At 41.7% G+C, this 17,467-nt stretch overlaps 1 protein-coding gene across 21 annotated transcripts in view; it reads right to left on the bottom strand.

The window, feature by feature from the left end:
• LOC118934450 (dedicator of cytokinesis protein 11-like) overlaps positions 1 to 17,467 on the bottom strand; it is a 163,052-nt gene that overhangs the window by 104,654 nt on the left and 40,931 nt on the right. For all 21 annotated transcript variants that reach the window (XR_008995060.1, XR_008995059.1, XM_057495478.1 and 18 more), the window contains exons 2-9: positions 16,969 to 17,085; positions 16,796 to 16,885; positions 16,291 to 16,373; positions 15,266 to 15,335; positions 14,550 to 14,645; positions 3,287 to 3,421; positions 888 to 1,065; positions 414 to 493 (exon numbers count right to left, since the gene is read on the bottom strand). Coding sequence is in view for 19 of the 21 variants with exons in the window: in XM_057495478.1 (XP_057351461.1) it covers positions 414 to 493; positions 888 to 1,065; positions 3,287 to 3,421; positions 14,550 to 14,645; positions 15,266 to 15,335; positions 16,291 to 16,373; positions 16,796 to 16,885; positions 16,969 to 17,085 (849 nt within the window). In the remaining 2 variants the exon portion in view is untranslated. The remainder of the gene's footprint in view (positions 1 to 413; positions 494 to 887; positions 1,066 to 3,286; positions 3,422 to 14,549; positions 14,646 to 15,265; positions 15,336 to 16,290; positions 16,374 to 16,795; positions 16,886 to 16,968; positions 17,086 to 17,467) is intronic.

Raw genomic sequence — 17,467 nt, 5'->3', positions numbered from 1 at the left:
CTGTAATTTACATATAAAGAATATGATTAGGAAATCAACATGTACAAGTCATTAGATTGAATATTGTGTTCAATCTGCATCAACAGCCCCCTGAATGAAGAATAATTATTTTATAAATGGCAAATAGTAATTAAACTGAGTAAGAAGTAACAGAAAAAATAAATAAAGTCATGAAAGTCTAGAAGTACTTCTTGGCCTTTGGGAAACAAGTTAAGATTTTCTCAACTGTTAGTTGGCACTCACAAGTCCAACTTTAGGAGTGTAAACCTCCGTTACAATCTCAACCTGTTTCAATACCTTGCTGTGGTTTTTAACTTAGAAGTCACATGGCCAAACGGAAGCCGGCATTAAAACTTTAATAGCTAATCCTGCTTTGCCTCACTTGGAGACAAGTTGCCATAAGAAAGATGTACCTTCATCAGTTCCGGATGCATGCTCCTTTCCAAACTGGCCATGATGTTCTCGGCTTTTCCTTGGCTGCTAGTTTCATCATCTGCAAATTCATTAAAAGCAGATGTTCCAAGCCATGCAGACCATTACCAATCACCTAAGAGGAATATCCTAACCATTAATCCCACCCCATCCTCTCCTACTAGATTTACTGCAAAGAATTTTGATCACGAAAGCATAAGGAAAACTTTAATGGGCTTTAGAAAATCTGCCATTCTGAAGTCCCTATCCGTTTCAGTCTGGTTATATTTCATGTGTCAGAGCCCATGAAGCATCAACTGAAAAAAAAAAATACATCAACCTGCATAGTCCTTTTTAATGAAGAAGTAGGTCAACCTTCAGGATTAAGAGTTCTACATTCACCCTACACAAAGGACATTCCTATGGACTTAAGACAAGGGCTTCACCTCAGTAATGATTTGTTTAAAAATTCTGACCTTGTGCTGTTTCTACCGTCTCTTTTTTCTCTTGCACTAAACTGTCCGTATTGATCTGAATGATCTTTTTCAAAGTTATCAACCACTCCTCCATTTCCTGCTCAGTTTCAGCAGCCAGATAATGGCTGTACTTATCTAACATCTTGAGTTCAAAAGCATGACGGCGCATTTTCGGGCACTAGAAAAAAAAAAGAAAAGACGTGTTCAGTTAGTTTAGTTGCCCTTTTAATATTAGGTCTCTCGTTGGATTGTTTTTTAACCTCAGCTCAGCACATATGTCAATACTTCCATGAAAGAACTGCTTCTTTCAACAAGAAATAGAAATTCCAAGACGACAAATGACCATGTCAAACATTTGTATTCCCCTCAGTACTGAGCAGAGTGGTATATGCACGAAGTTGGCCTAAATTACTACCTGTTGGGTGAGCGTTACCACTCAGGGCCTTTTGACATCCTTCACATTTAGATAATCAAACTACCACCATGAAAATAAGCAAATGTTTTACTATTTCCACACTGCTTACAGTTTTCCTTGCGTATCTACAGATTGCCAAAATCAGCCCTTAAAAACAAGCTTACATGTGACCTGAAACACATCTGGTCCTTGCTTTATATCACACCACAAAATGCAATATCGATACCTAATTCACTTTACCATGCATAACATGAAATGCATCATAGCAGCATAAAAGATTGCAACTGGTTCACATTAAATGGTGGCTCTCACTAGAAAATATGCAAGTGGCCTATCCTGAAATACTAGCACATGAGAGAAAAAAAAAAACAGCCTCCTCCTTTCCTCAAACACAATGACACATTTTCATATTACCACCTTCTCTATCATGACAAAACAAATGATGCCCTCTCCCCCCACTCCCAAATATCTCAGCATTCATTTCAAGAAAAGTTCATGAATCAATAATTGTCCACTGCATGATCATTATTCAAGAAAGAACCACAGAAGTTCCTCCTCCTCCTCTTCAAATCATAGTAACTTATGCAATTAAACTGCTGCAGCAGCAAGTAATAGATTTATAGATTTTCAAATATTTGGGACGGAAGAATCATAAATAGGTAGAGAAAGCAAAGCCTGGGAACTAGAAGGGAAGGTCAACACACTAGAGCTAACTGAGAAACTCTGAGAATTGGGTATGCCCTCTTTCTTCCGGTAAGACAAGAAATATACTATATATATTAAAAAAAGAAGGCACCTTTCATTCACACGGATCTTTTTATTTTTAAGACTCTTTTTCATCTGATCCTCATGACGATCTCATTTGATAGAGTAAACAGGTATTGTTAATCCTACTTTATAGTTTTGAAAATTAAGATTCAGGTAAGCTGAGGGCGCCGAACTGATCTATCCACTGCCTCCTAATCAGCCCACGGCTCCTTCTAGACAACCACGCCGCCCTGACTCTATAGTGATGGCTCCCACCTCTTGGTCAATCAACTTCCTATTAGATCACCTCTCTGCCTTCTGTTTCCAGCCCATCTTTGGTCACGCCCCCTCAGTAATGCAAATAAGGAAACATCTGTGAAGCCCTTACTGTGTACACACCACGGCTAATTATTACAGGGGACACAGACTTGAATAAGACATCATCCCTATAACCCTAAAAGGAATGTGCAGAATTAACCACAAATTCAGAGTGTGATTCAGTTCTATGATAGGAAACAGCAAAGAGGTAGCATTTGTTTCCATTCAGAGGGCCTGAGAGTGAGGAAGAAAACCGAACACGCTTCATGCCGGAAGGCCCATTCGAGCTGAGTCTTACAAGATACGGCCCAAACAGGAACAGAAGGGGAAAGTCTATGACAAGCAGAGAAACCAAAATAAGGCAGGCACATACATGTGAAACTGTGGAGTGCTTAGCCTAGTGCGACTAGAGCACAAAAATGCGTGAGGGGATGTGTGAGGTTAGAGAGCAGGGTAAGGCTTAATCGCTGCGGGCCTGCAGTGCCATACGAAAAGCTTTCAGTCTCGCTCTGCAAGCCAATAAATCAAGAGCCAAAGGGTTTGCGTAGACAAGTGAAGGACCTCATCTATGTCTTTGGAAGGTGGACAGGCATAGAACAACAAATCAGAAGTCAGGAAGGAAGGCAAGACTCTAGGCAAGAGAGAATAAAAGGGAAAACGGGAGGAGTGGCAGCAAGAATGGGGAGAAGGTACGAGATTTCAAGAGGCACTTTAGAGCCAGATACCCAAGGACCATGAACACTTGACTGCTAGCACAGAACACGAACGGGGCACTGAAGAGGATTCTGAGGTTCCTAGTACGAAAGTTTCTGGTGGATGGAGATGCCATTAACCAAGACAGAAAAATGCTGAGGTTCTTGATAGTCAGCCAATAAACATCTTCGAGAAAGGAAAAGAAAGATTCTTTCTATAGCCCTACCTGAACAACGTCAATGCAGGCGTCCAAGTAGATGCAACCTTTAGATTCTTTTGAATTTTTCTCATCTTTATAGGAATTGAGAATATATGAACCATCAGGAAGTTGAGTTAAGTAAAAATACCGTCTCTTGAATACCTATGGTGGAGAAAAATCAGCAATAATTTATCTGCTACGTATACATTCCACTTCAATAGTTTTCTTTGAACTGAAAACCTTGAAAGGCTCGCCACAGGCATTATATCTGGACAATCTTCAGACAACTCTCGAGAAGTCACCAGGAATTATAATTACTTGCATTTTCTTTTAAGATGGAGAATATGAAGTCAAGTGATTTACTCTCAGTTAAATATCTAGAGAAGTTTTAACACTTCAAAGTTTATAAAGCATTTTTCTATCTGGTTTACTATCCATTTCACTAAGGCATCCTTTTCCCATTTACATTGCAAACCGTGACAGGATTCTTACCATTTCATTCGCATCACCACAAATCCAAGCATGAATATAAAAATATGTTCACACATACACACACACACTCCTCCATTGTATGTTCACTGCTCGCCTGCCTGCCCATACCATACTCACCTCTGCGTTCCAGTGCTCCTGCTTCTGCCAAGTCCAGCTTATAATACATTCACAGGGCAACACTGAGAATCAGTAGTTGCTGAACGCCCTGAATGCTGAGATTTGAGTCAATAGGCCCGATAGGTTTGTGCCATCCATTTGAAATGCAAGATTCACAAGTTAAGGAGTAGCTTGTTGCTACAATTCACAGCGAAACCCATTATTCCCAAGGGGAAAAGGAGGAAGACAATCTGGTTCATTCACGCTGCCCCTTTATTCTCCCTTAAAGAGTCTTCGACCTGATGAAGCAGGTTTAAAAAGGCAGGGGGAAAAAAATAATTATCTACAAAAAAAAAAAAAAAAAAAGGCAGGGGGTTGGGATTCAGAGTTCCTATGAATCTCTGCTTCTTTCAATAAGCCACAAGCTACACGCTGTGTCAGGCACTTGTTCTATACAGTAAAATTCCCCAGGATGATGGATCTAAAATTTCAGGGTGGGAATGGGAATAGAGACTAGGAAAGCAACTCTTGGTTACTGAGAAAATACTTCCCTATGCTTCCTGCCTTACAGAAGTTGGCTTTAAGATTTCAGCAGGCCATTTTAAATCACCCATCCGATTACCTAGTATGATCTCTGACTCTTTCAAGAACTTTTAATTATGGAAAGAGTATTATCTGGCAAGAAGTGTCTTGAAAACTACTTAACTTCTGGAAAAGTACATGAAATATCAACAGTTTCTCTCTCCATAATGTAGGCAAAATGCGGAAACGTTAAGGGGTATTTCTCTATAGGAAAAGCAGTAAAAAGAAATTATGTGCTTGTAACTATTTTTGACTTGTTTAAATATCAATGATTTTGGAATGAATGATAAAATATACTAGTGTAAGGAACGAAACAACAGGTTAGACTGGTAAATGCTATTGCTTTTATTTCAGGGAGTAGCCATGTGGGCTATATGCTATCAACAGAAGGAGTCCAAGCAAAAAAATGCCGCTTTGTTTTTCAATGCCAATCAAGTAAACTGTTGCTACATTCAGATGCAAAGGTATAGAAACAGGGTGGGTGAGTGTGTGTGTGATCTCATACTATGAAAATACATATATATATTCTCATATTTGATTCACCTACATTTAAGTTTACTGGAGCTATAACTGAAGAAGTCTAGATATCATATACAAGGAAAATGTTAATCATAATGGTGATTTTATATATATATATATAAAAAATATATATATATATATATATATGTTTTCTTATTTGCATGACAGTGGTTCACATCTGTTATTAAAATGGAACCAGAAGACCTAAAATCCCCTACTGAGTCAATTTCACGTGCACAAAACACCACTTTTAAAAATCACAATAATTAAACATGACAAAAATTAAAATACTTTCCAAACAAAAATTAATTTGAAAAAATTACAACCAGATTAGAACCTGAACTATGATCCAATCTAAAACTCAAAGTTTATAGATTCAGTGCTACAGTTTGTAGAATCCACTCACAGCATCTCTAGCCAGGAAAAAAGAGAGGGCCAAAGGAAGGGGAAACACAGAGCAAAAACATTCACGGCACAGAGTCAAATTATATACTCTGTGAAATTTTTTTCATGTACAGATGCCTCACCAAGCAGAGACATTGTGTGGCAGCCACCACTTCCAAGATCAGCAGAGCACATCATTACAAGTAGAGACGGAAAGGGATCTGAAATTACAGTAAGTTACTTCCTATAACATTGCAATTATGTCTAAATGTGACACTGAGGTAGGTAGTGCATGAATCTGGAAAGGCAGCATATGTGTGTAAGTTATATGACGTTGATTCTCGTCCAGCACCCCTGCTCACCAGCAGGGAAAGTGCCTTCAAAACTCTGCTTCTCTGTTTCCTCACATGTAAAATGATCTTACAGATCATCTGATCTGATCCCGCCGTTTCTTTTATGACCTACAAATATTTTACTGAAATTGAACAAATAACACAGCAGCCTTTCGAGGCTTGGAGTCGTCCTCCCCAAGTGATTTCCTACAGGCTAGAAGCACACAGTTTGTACCATAAGGAACTATTTTAAAAAATCATTTCCATTGAAATTAGACTCTGCCCCTGTAACAACAGATCTATAAGATCTCGAAGATGTCTTCTCATTCTAATGTTCTGTATGTTGGGTTTCAACTTCTGGGAACATCAGTAGAACTGGAATCAGAACCCTATGACAGTGACAAAGAGAATCTTCTAAGGTGCCTCTCAAAGAAGAAAGGGACATCCTACAACTCTCCTGTGGAACTAAAAGGGAGATCAGATACATGACTTCCCTGACATTTTTTAGATTTCCAAGCTGTTGCTATCTAGGGTACAGGTCTACATTGTTGTTTTTCAATTTCAAAAAGAAGACAGCTATAGTTCAAAAAGAATTACGCCATGTACAACAGTGGTAATTACATCGTATCTTTCATCTGAAGGCCTCAAGTCCTTCACAACCAATAGCTAATTATTTTAACATCACTTGGGGATCAGCAGCCTTACCCACATTTTCCCTGACGTCAAACTGAGAGGCTAAGAGCTCCCTCGGGCACATCAGTAGGACTGGAGTCAGAACCCTATGACGGCGACAAAGAGAATCTTGCCCAAACCCTCCAATGGCTTCCCATCAAGGTTAGAGTAAGACCCCAAATCCTCACCACAGCCTGGGATGACGTCCGGGATCTGGCCTCACGTTACCTCTTGGACTTTCTAATGATGCTGCTCCAGCTACACTGGTTTAGTAAGCTCCTTTGGGCCTTTGCACTTTCTGTTCCCTTGGCCCGGAATCCTCTTCCCCCACATAGCCACTTAGTTCACTGTCTTACTTCCTTCAGGTCTTTGCCTGAATCTCACTTCCTCTGAGAGGCCTTCTGTGACCGCTCCCCACCCTCATCACGGCACCCCATTTTTATCTTTCTCAGACCACAATCACTACTCACTGTTCAAACATACCTTATTCATCTATCTGTTTATTTGCTGTCTGTCTCTTTTAGATTGTTACCGTCCATGTCTCATTCACTGTTGTATCCCTAGTACCCAGAACAGTGCCTGGACTCAAGAAAACTTTATAAAACAAGTGATGAATGAAAGAGTAATTCATTCTCCAGGTCAGACGGTCTCGCAGTTTCATCAAGACTGGTATTTCTCTGTAATGACTATATTCCTCCTCCTCCTCCTCCTATTTGTTCCCCTACATGGTGAACACAGCTGAAAACTCCCCACCTTAGTGAGAAGCATGGATCCCGATAAGTGGTAAGTGGCGCACTCAGACCACCCAGAAGAATCAAACAGAGAGGAAGCCAAGGAGAGAATTCTCTGGGATCAGGTCCTGCCAAGTCTCCTGAAGGTCCTCAGCTGTCTGGAGGACAACCTTTTGAATATTTACTGCATGACCCTTTCTGGAGCAGGAACAAAGAAAGGCCTTTTGTCAACTCAGTTGAACCAAACATCGAAGGCAGGAAGCTTTGAGCACCTAATATCCTCAAATTAGGAGAGCCATGTATCATTTTATATAATAAATCCCAAGACTTGTTTACCTAGAGAGTAGTTATTTACTGCTAAATTACATGAAACAGCAGCCCTGAGAAGGAATGCCCTAAAGGCTATTTAGCAAAGCAGGTAAGCCAGGAGCAATGTAGAAACGGGGTGGGGGAAACTTACTTGTTTAATGTCTCAGAGCAGAAAAAAAAAAAAAAAGAGGAAGCAAGGAAAAGGAGAAAGCAGGAGCAAGAGACATACTGGGTCTCGGAGCTGTTTCTAAGCAAAGACGAAAGAAACGATAGGGAAGAGAACCCCATGGCTTATCAGAAAACCGAGTTGCAGTTAATTACACCAGCATGTCAGGAACTTCGTCCTGCTGAAGAATCCCTACCAGTAGGTTGGCAACCTAATATAGAACTCATCTCTCTCCACCATATCATTTTACATTCCTATCAGGTTTCACTATATCACATAGGTCTACTCTCCGGGAAACCGGTTAAAAATCCTATAGCTTTTCTTAAGTAATTCCACCATATCTGAGTACTGGAGATTTTTTTAACTACTGAGCTTGAAGCAAAGTCTAGCAGGAAGGGTCTACAATCCACCTTCTCATTACAGACAAATTATTTGGTCAGCTTTATTTCTACATGTCATGCCCCTGCTCAGATTGCCAATGACCGCAAATTACCCACATGGTAAAGCTCACGTGCCTGATCAGGCACTCAATATGCTCCCACAGTCCTACTAATGTAAAATAACCACTGCCCTCATCTGTGGGGTGCTTACTACATTATAGTCCCTGGCTAAGTACTTTCCTCATATCGTACCTTTCAATCCTCATAAATAACTTTGTGTGGTAATTATTATTATCATCTCTGTGTTACAGAGAAACTGAGGCACAGAGAGATACCAAAGGACTAAACCAACTTTATCTCCCGACTACCCAACTCCACCTAACACACCTGCCCTGTGCGTGCTGCCTACCACACCCACCTCCTTTCTGAGTCCCTCCTTTTGAGGTCCCACCTCCATCAAGAAGCCTTCTCTGAGCCCAGATCGCAATCATCTGGACTCATATAGTACTTGGTCTCTGTACCACTTTAAAACAGTGTTTTTATTTTATGTCTCATCTCCCCAAATGGGTTTTAAGCTCTGCATGTTACACTTCTCTCTACCCTCTGCAATGCCAACACTTTATATTAATAACATATTCTATATACATGTCTGGTGATGAACTCACTGATTCCTAATAGTGTCTGGCACATAAGCAGCCCCTAATAAATGCGTTCAGACAGTCACCAATGAATGGGGGAAAACAAAACATAAAACACAAGTTAGTGAGAAATCCCTTACCCACAGAATGAGTGCAATTCCTTTTGTTAGCTGTTAGAGACAGTCTGGTAGACTTGAGAATACAGTGCACCAACATAGCAAAAATAAAAGATTTTTCTCTTCCTTTTTCCAATAAACAGAGTGACCTTGGCCTCACAGCAATTATTTTATTATCTTAGGTGCTTTCTTAGGTAAAATGCTCTTTTGATGTGTTGTTCTCCCACTGCAGAAGGGAAAAAACCCTCCCATAACAGTTGAAGAATAAGTGAGGACTTTTAGTCTCTGCATATATAACAGATGGCTCTCTTTTGTGCAGGAAAAAAAAAAAAGGCACCAGAAGTGAGTCATACATACATCAAGCAGCTGAACTTGCAACCCTGATAACATACCAAGACACTTCGTTTAATTGCTAGAATGGGGAGGGGGCAGCTAGAGGAATGTGACCAAAGTGAGCCAAGAAGATGCATGAAGGTGGGTGTCCCAGGGGCTGGCCAGGAACCTGCAATAACTTTTTTTTAATGAAAAACCACTCTCCAGATCAGATTCTTCCTTATTCCATATACCATTAGATCCCTTAGGAAACATAGTTTTAAATACCAGGGGAAGGTCATGTGCAATATCACAGCTACCTAGTCCTCATTAAATTCCTTCACTGATACGGAAAGCAGTTGAAAAAAGCAGATGCCTCTTGCAGCTACCTGAGAAAGACAGAATGAATGTAAGGGAATCGGTTTCTGTTAGGACAGTTACACAGGGATCATTTATTAGTCTCTGTACCGTAAACTCCTCTCCAAAATTTTTCCAGGAATTTTAGAGTGGCACATGGGGTGCGTTCTCATTAGCTAAAAAGTACCAATCATGGAAATTAATCACTCATGACACGGCTTGTCTTGTTTTAACATGAACACCAAGAAAAAAGCAAGCTATGAGCTCTGAGTAAACTGGTCACTGCGCCCAGACAACCAACAGAGCTTTTGCAAGACTTGCACGATGCCAACATCCTCCTCGGTGAAAGGAGGTACTCGGGTACCGAGAACCATGACTTAAGAGAGTAATCCACTAGCAGCCCTCCAGTGGCCTGGGTTCCTAGTGGCTGGTTTCTCAGTCAATGACAGGGGTGCCCAGCAAGCAAGCACTTCTGGGGAAATATGACAAACTGCAGAAAAGGATGCAGACTCTCTCTTGATAAACAACTGACTAGAGCGGGTGGAAAGGTGTGTACTACTGGGGAAAAACAAATTTTTAGTCCATAAATACGGGGTCTTGCATCTTCCAATATGAAGAACTCAGTTCCTTCTCTGGCCCCTTATACCTAGAGCCCATCACAACTGACTGGAATGTACAGTTGGCCCTTGAACAATGTGGGGTTTGGGGCACCGACCCCTTGCACAGTAGCCTACTGTTGACAGGGAGCCTCACCAATAAGATGAACAGCCGATAAACACCTATTTTGCACGATATATGCATTCTATACTGCATATTACAATAAGCTAGAGAAAGGAAACTACTTTCAAATTGTCTCAAATCTTCAAAAATTTTTCAAATATATTTATTGGGAAAAATCCACATACAAGTGGACCCATGCGGTTCAATCCCATGTTGTTCGGGGGTCAATTGTACTTAAACTAAACTGTCTGACAGCTAGCTAGGGAAGTTCAACTTTCTAAAGGAGCCCATACATGAATTACTTTGGCTACATTAATCCTATCACGTTACAGGTCATGTGGCTGCTTTTTCTCAAAAGACCTCATAACCAGGAGTCTTCTGATTTTCTGTTTCATCTGTTAGACTTTGCTGAGTCTTTCCTCACCCTCTTTCCTTCATTTTTTTTCTTTCTACCTTCTCTCATGACTTCATTTTTCCCTTCATTGCTAGTAGATCCCTTTATCTCTGACAGTCAAAGTGTCTGGGGAAAAGACTCCAACTTGTTTATAAGAACCATGAAAAGCTGTACATAATTTCAAACTTTCCAAGGGATTCTACATAATTTTTTTTAAATGCAGACATTTTAAAATGATAAAGACCCTTCAAACTTACACCTCACTTTAAAAGGCATCAAGCTGCCCTGCTTCAATCCCTGTCAACCCCAGAGGGAACTGCAGGCCAATGTCAAGCCACCACACACCAAGAAGGTGCAGAAAAAACGGGAGGGAAAACGCATGGCTCCTGTCGGCTGTTATTTGCCAGTGAGTCATGACTAATACCGAGATCCCTCCCCTGTGAGTTTGCAGGGGCTATCAAAGCTTGAATTTTCTGATAGAAAAGGTGTTCGGCTCTCAACCCTGCGAGCTCTAGCCTTGTCGTGCTCCCTGCTAAAGCTACTGAAGCTTCTCACCAGTGTGGGCTGGAGGTCCTAGCAGGCAGGGGACTCCAGATGCACCAAGGGTAAAACCGCCACCAGCATCGGGAAAGTGACTCAGAAGACGGCGTGCCCAAATCACCCTTCCGTGTGCGGAGGAGATGCATTAATATTCTTCACTTCAAGGACTAACACAGTGGAAACACGTATATAGAACTGTTCCTTTCAGAAGGTCTCAAACTGTCAGCCCTTTGCCTCATATTTCTCTCTGCCTTTCCCAACTCTCCAAGAGCGGGGTCAGCTGCTCATCGCACTGTTAGGGTTGGCCTCCCTCCTAGGCCTGAGCCAATCCAGGCCTGAAGCAGAAAGAATGTGTATGACGCCCCCCATCCTGCAACAGATCACCTAGAAGTGCAAGCCCCCTGCCCACCCCCAACCCCCGCCCCATGCACCTCAGTTCACAGGGCTGGACTTCCGCTTCAGCCCTCATTCCAAAGTCCAGCCTGGCAACTGACTACAAAGCTGCTCTCCACGCCCCACACTCTGCCGGCCTGCTCGGCATGTTCACATGCCCTCCACTTCCAGAGAGGCAGAGCACAGCAAATGCTCCACGTTTCACCTAACTCCAACTATGCTGAACTAACGAGCAGTTGAAACACAATTCCCACAGGAGAAAGGTATCTTGGCAAAATCCCTGACACCGTGAATGGAATCTGGCTGAACCTTCCCTCTCATGCCCATTCTGACTGTGATAAACCCTGAAACACAATGCTACTGCTCTGGCTTAGGAGGTGGAACCAGGAGAATACAGGATATATATATATTCAGCCTCCAGAACTCCAAGATGGAGATGCATAATCCATAATGGAGAATAGCTGGGACAAATGAAATCGGTAACCAGAGAGAATTCCCAAATCTCATTAGGGCCTACTGCAAATCATTCCCCATTCATCTTTTTAAAGAGCTACGTGGCACATACGACCAATTTGGTTTATTCTTCTTTTCCTTCTTTGGCCTACTGTTGGGTAAGGGTTTTAAAAAGAAATGTGGGGGGTTTTTTGGGTATGTGAATTTTATCTCACTAAAAAAAGATAATAATAATAAGTGGCCAACATATGAACAGCCGGGGATAAAAAGAGGCAAAGCAACAAGCATGGCTCAGCAGCAGCAGCCGCAGAGCAACAATTAGCTGGAGACAAGCAGCAGCTGTCCTCTTCAGCCAGACCACGTGGTTACCAGGTTGCCTCAGACCCACCACCCACTTCATGAATTTATGGTTCCTGCCTGACCCCTGTAAGTGGTGGAATTTGCAACCTCCATAACACACAAGCTAAAGAATCAATCTTTGATTACCTGACTGAACTAGTTTTCTATTGCCACAACAGATCACCACAAACTTAGTGGCTTCCAACAGCACAAACGCATTACCTCAGTTCTATCTTAGAAGTCCGGCATGGCTCTCCCTGGGCTAAAATCGAGGTTGTAGCAGAGCTGTATTCCTCTCTGGAGGCTCTGGGAGAGAATCCATTTCCTTGCCTTTACCAGCTTCCAGAAGCTGCCCACATTTCTTGGCCTGTGGCTCCTTCCTCCACCTCCGAAACCAGCAACAGTCTCTCTCTCTGATCCTGCTTCTGTCCTCACATCTTTGTCTCTCCTCATCTGCCTCTCTCTTCCACTTATAAGGAGCCCTGAGATTACACTGGGCCCATCTGGATAATTCAGGATATCCTCCCTCTGCTGATTAGCAATTTTAACTCCCCTTCACCACGTAAGGAAACCTTTACAGTTTCCAGGGATTAGGGCATGGCCGTCTTGGGGGTAAGGGTGGTGGGGGGGGGGGGCAATTATTCTGCCCACATCAACCAATGTGTATTTCACGAATTTATCAAGAAAATTAAAAGCATGTGCTTTTACAGACAACTTCATTTCGATTTATAAATATGGGCTTCTAAAAGCAGTTACATGTAGAGCAAATTTTAATTTCAAGGCCTTAGGATAAACTCACTATTGAAAGGAATATTGTGCTGAACTGTTTTGTAAGGACATTAATTCCCCAATGTCTTGTTTCATGAATCCAGATTCCCACACATCATATTTACTTCTTAATCTGGGGCTGTAGCTTAAGTATGAATAAAACATTTTAATATTTTGGGAATGTTAGGGGAAGGGAGTGGAGGAACCATTTTCTGATAATCTGCACAGAATTATAACCTTCACACATGCTGATAAATCTGATAGGAAATATATTATAACAAAGAATGGGGTCTCGCTCATTCAGCTAGTGAGCACTGACAGTATGCTGATTAAGAGCATAGGTTCAGGCATCAGCCCGCCTAGGTTCAAATCCCACCTCTGGAAACTTGGGGCTCTGTAACCTTGGATTAACCATTGAATTTCTTTGTGCCACACTTCCCACATCTGTAAACGAAGAATAATAATAGTACCTATATCATAGGGCTACCATGAGGATTAAATGAGATACAGAATACAAAATACTCAGGGTGGTGTCTGGCACGCAGTAAGTCTGCAGTAAATGGATCTTCTTATCATCACCATGTGGTGAGGCCCCAAGCATAGGGGCAGGAGACATACAGGAAGCGTACTACAACTTGGTTTCATTATTTTCAGGGCTTGAAAATGAGAGTGAGGGCAGGACATGACCACTAAGTGGAAAACAGCAGGCAAAATATTAAATTGAGATAAAATTTGAGTCTCCCCTTGGTAGACACCCATGGTTTCTGCTTGCAGGCTATGAGAAAGACAGAATGACCTTCAACACTTAATGGAAGTGTGAATCATCCTTAGCAAACCACATGATACTATACTGAGTATCTGAAAGAACAGTTTTTGGTATCACAGAATAATTTGTTTTTCTGCTCAGAATCTTCAAGTAGCCTGTTAGTTTTACCCTTGGATTTTTAATGGCTCTTCACAGACTCCTGAACAAAAGCAAAGCCAACCTCGTGTCTGAGGCATTCAAGGCCCTGCACAATTTTATCCCCCTCTACGTTTCCACCCCCATCTCACGTAAACCCTGTACACAAACTCATTATTCAGGTCAAACTGCCAAGCTCTCATTCTAACAGCACTGAAGTATCAGTCTGTGTATTACTTTGGTATGTTTCTTATTTAGTCCAGAGGCTTTTGGAGGCCAGGAACTCCATCTTAGATATCTGTATTTTACCCACAGTGACCAGCATGTAATAACAAGCACCTCATTAGTATTTGCTAAATAAATGGACTACCCTATCCCTCCATTCATCCCATCCATTTCCCCCACAGGAACCGTTGATGCCCTTGGGTTTCAAAGCTCTTTTCTTCGCTCAACTGACAGCCTCCTTCTTTAAACTTCCTGATTCAGAATAATAATTACATTTCCTTAAAAAGCTGCACTTCTAAATGTATCCCAGAGTTTCAGATTTGGAAAATTCTATACACCTGTGAGAATCCGCTCATTAAAAGTTTGTGTGCCAGGGCTTTTGTAAAAATCTTTGAAAAAGTATTGTTTCCAGACAGGCTACTGATGACAACATCCTTAAAATGAGGAAGTAATATAATAATTACTTCTTACCTTCATGGTAACCGTGATGGTGCTATTTACATTTGCTTTATGCAACCAGCCTTGTCTTATCACACCGCCTTTCTGAGAACATAAAGAAGATGAATCCTGAAATAGAGTAAAAACCATCAGTGAAACAGCAGCCAGCCAGCCATCTAACCAAACATTTGGGGGCACAAACTAGGCCCTGCCCCATTTTCTACCAAAAGCATCAAGTTCCCTCTCCCCCACGTGAAGAGATGCCTGATTCAACTTGAAATCGTTGACTATAGAATGAAAGGCTCTGCGCTGCGCACACGGTTAGGCACGCAATATTTACTGAGTAGTATGGGCTGTCTTCTGGAAGAGTCTTCTGTATTACATAAACAGCCGAGCTGCACCTCAAAATGTCACGGACATCCGCGCCATCTGTCCCAAGAGGGATCTATCAGGCAGGGGAGTCCAAATGAATCACCACACCACATGCCCAGTGTGGGGAAAAAGCAACTCCACAAGCATGTCCCACAGGTGGAAAAACATGTTTATATACGAATCGTAGCCCATTTCACTTGATCTTTCCTGAACTCCATTTGGAAATGTAACAATTTTTTTTTTAATTTTTAAAAACACTCATTGAGCTTGAAAGCTGGCCACAGATTATTCAACAACAATTCTTTCCCTCATCTTTTCTCAAGGAAATCTCAGTGAAGTGACCTGGAAAACATCAGCACGGCGGCCCCCATCTTTACCTCATCTTTCTCACAGTCCTCATCAATCTCAAATACATGATTGGGAATCTTTTCTGGTCTCAGAGACTTGCTGAAAATGCAAGAGAATTGTCTTAGACGCCGAAGAGAACAGACAAAAAAACACAAGGAAGCCGAGTAGACTTCTTTCTTTCACAACCAAGAAAATGCCAAGGCACGAGGACAAACTCTTCTCCCCTTCCCAAATCAGATTTTCCCCTCTGACTAAACTATGTTATCTTTTACGTAAGGGCCCTACGTGTGCAGTCAGCAGCAACACTTTAAGTACGCCAAGATACTTGCAGGGGTCGGGGGAGGGGACGGAAACTGCCAGAGCTGTTAGTGGTGTGGCAGAACCGTTATCTTTCCCCAGGTCAAAAAGCCACTAGTGTAATTCTGGCTCTTGCATCTGTTTGCTGTATGAACTTGGTCTGGTCACCTTAGGAACTGTTTTCTCCTCTGGGGAAGTGCTTTAAGAATTACGAAAAGGCTACGGTCTTATTCCTCCCCAAGATTCTCTTCTGGGGTTAGCAGTATCATAGACGAGAAAAGGGAGGGCTCCAGTAGACTGAGTGACTGGCCCGAGGCTAGTAAGTGGCAGAAATACAATTTGAAGCCTGACAGTCTGGCTCCTGGGCCAGTGTGCTCAGGACGGGCCCACAAGTCAACTTCCAGAGATGCACTTTTGTCAAGGGAGGTCTGGGGTCATCAAATTGAACCTTGTAGTTTCCTCACTGACACCACTGGAAAATGCTCACTGCATTATCCAGAATCGAATGAAGATGACTTGATGGTCAACATACATACACCAAAGCCAAAAAGTGAACTCACACTTTTTTGCCAAGAATTTCAGTGAGCCAAGTTAAAACATACTCAGTCACCCCCAATGTATTTACCAAATATGCTTGGGTGTTTGAGGCTCTTCTTTATTATAAATTAGAACACAGGTTTCACAAGTGGCTTCAAAAAAAAAGGTAAAATGTTTAATCTCTCTCCTATTGAAGGTTTCCCTTGAATCCTAAACTTACCATGGCAACATTCGAAAGTCCCCAGAGAAGTCTTCATACTTGTAGTTTACCACATGCCAATCTGTGCTATAGGTTTTAATACACTGAAAGAAAACAGGAATCTTTTACTTGAAATGTAGGGAGAATACACATATATCCAGTTTTTTAAAGTCTAGTAATAAGCTGACAGGCATTTAAAAATCATCTGGGAAATGGTGGTACTGGGATCTTCCTTTGGGGATTAAGTGTGTCTCCCCAGACCAACGGCAGCTATAAATCCCAATCCCAATAGGCCCTTTTGAACTTGAACTCCAAGACCAGAAAGTATTTAAATCCAAAAGAAGAAAAACAAAGACCATGTGCTGCTTGGGAGAGTACATAAGCTGTCTCCTTGGTAGCACATCACACAGACTTGTTATGTAGGTCAGCTGAGTTACAGTAATTTTATTTTCCACTTATGTTAAAGAAAGAAAATTTATCTGGATACGATGAATGTTCCCCTGGGGCCTGCCTTTGAGGGTCTTACCTCTTTGACAAACAAACTCTGGGCCCTTTCCTCAGCATCTTCTGGTACAGTGGACTGCACTGTTCTGCGCTGACGATTTATCACTGAGATCTAAAAGACAAGGAACATTCTTGCTGTAAGAACTGGCTTGCAAAGAACAGTTCTTCTCTTTAAAGACATGTTTTTGAACTCACAGATATATCTTCCATCGGAAACATAAGCAGGTCTCTGAGGGGGTCGCTGTAAATCTGGGTTTTTCGTTGGGCGATAACATTCTCATAGTCCAAGGGCTCAACAATTTTGGTCTTTTCCTTAATAGAAGACAAAAATAAAGTTAATACAGTCAAACTCACACGAGATGAATTCCTCTCCATGTGCTGAAGATTCCTTATTTCACAAAAGAAGGGATTATTGATGGTAACAAGCACTTAAAGGAGTCACTTTCCCAAGAGAAATATTTTCCATGACTTTACACACACCACAAACACATACACCCACGAGCTTTTCTGCTCAAGACAAGAGTTCTGGAGAGATAGCACTGCACTCTGCCGATCCATGTGCCTTCCAAGAATTTAATGAATTTAAGGTGAAACAAAAATTGGTACATTTAGAAGCCTGTCAGTTGATATTACTGACTATGAACTATTCACTTGTTAACTGAAGTGGAGGAATAGCAACATGTATGTGCCTCTG

This window comes from Manis pentadactyla, chromosome X (assembly GCF_030020395.1).
Source record: "Manis pentadactyla isolate mManPen7 chromosome X, mManPen7.hap1, whole genome shotgun sequence".
Lineage (NCBI taxonomy): Eukaryota > Metazoa > Chordata > Mammalia > Pholidota > Manidae > Manis > Manis pentadactyla.
Note: the sequence above shows the minus strand (reverse complement) of the source record. Positions and strands in the feature narration are given on the sequence as shown.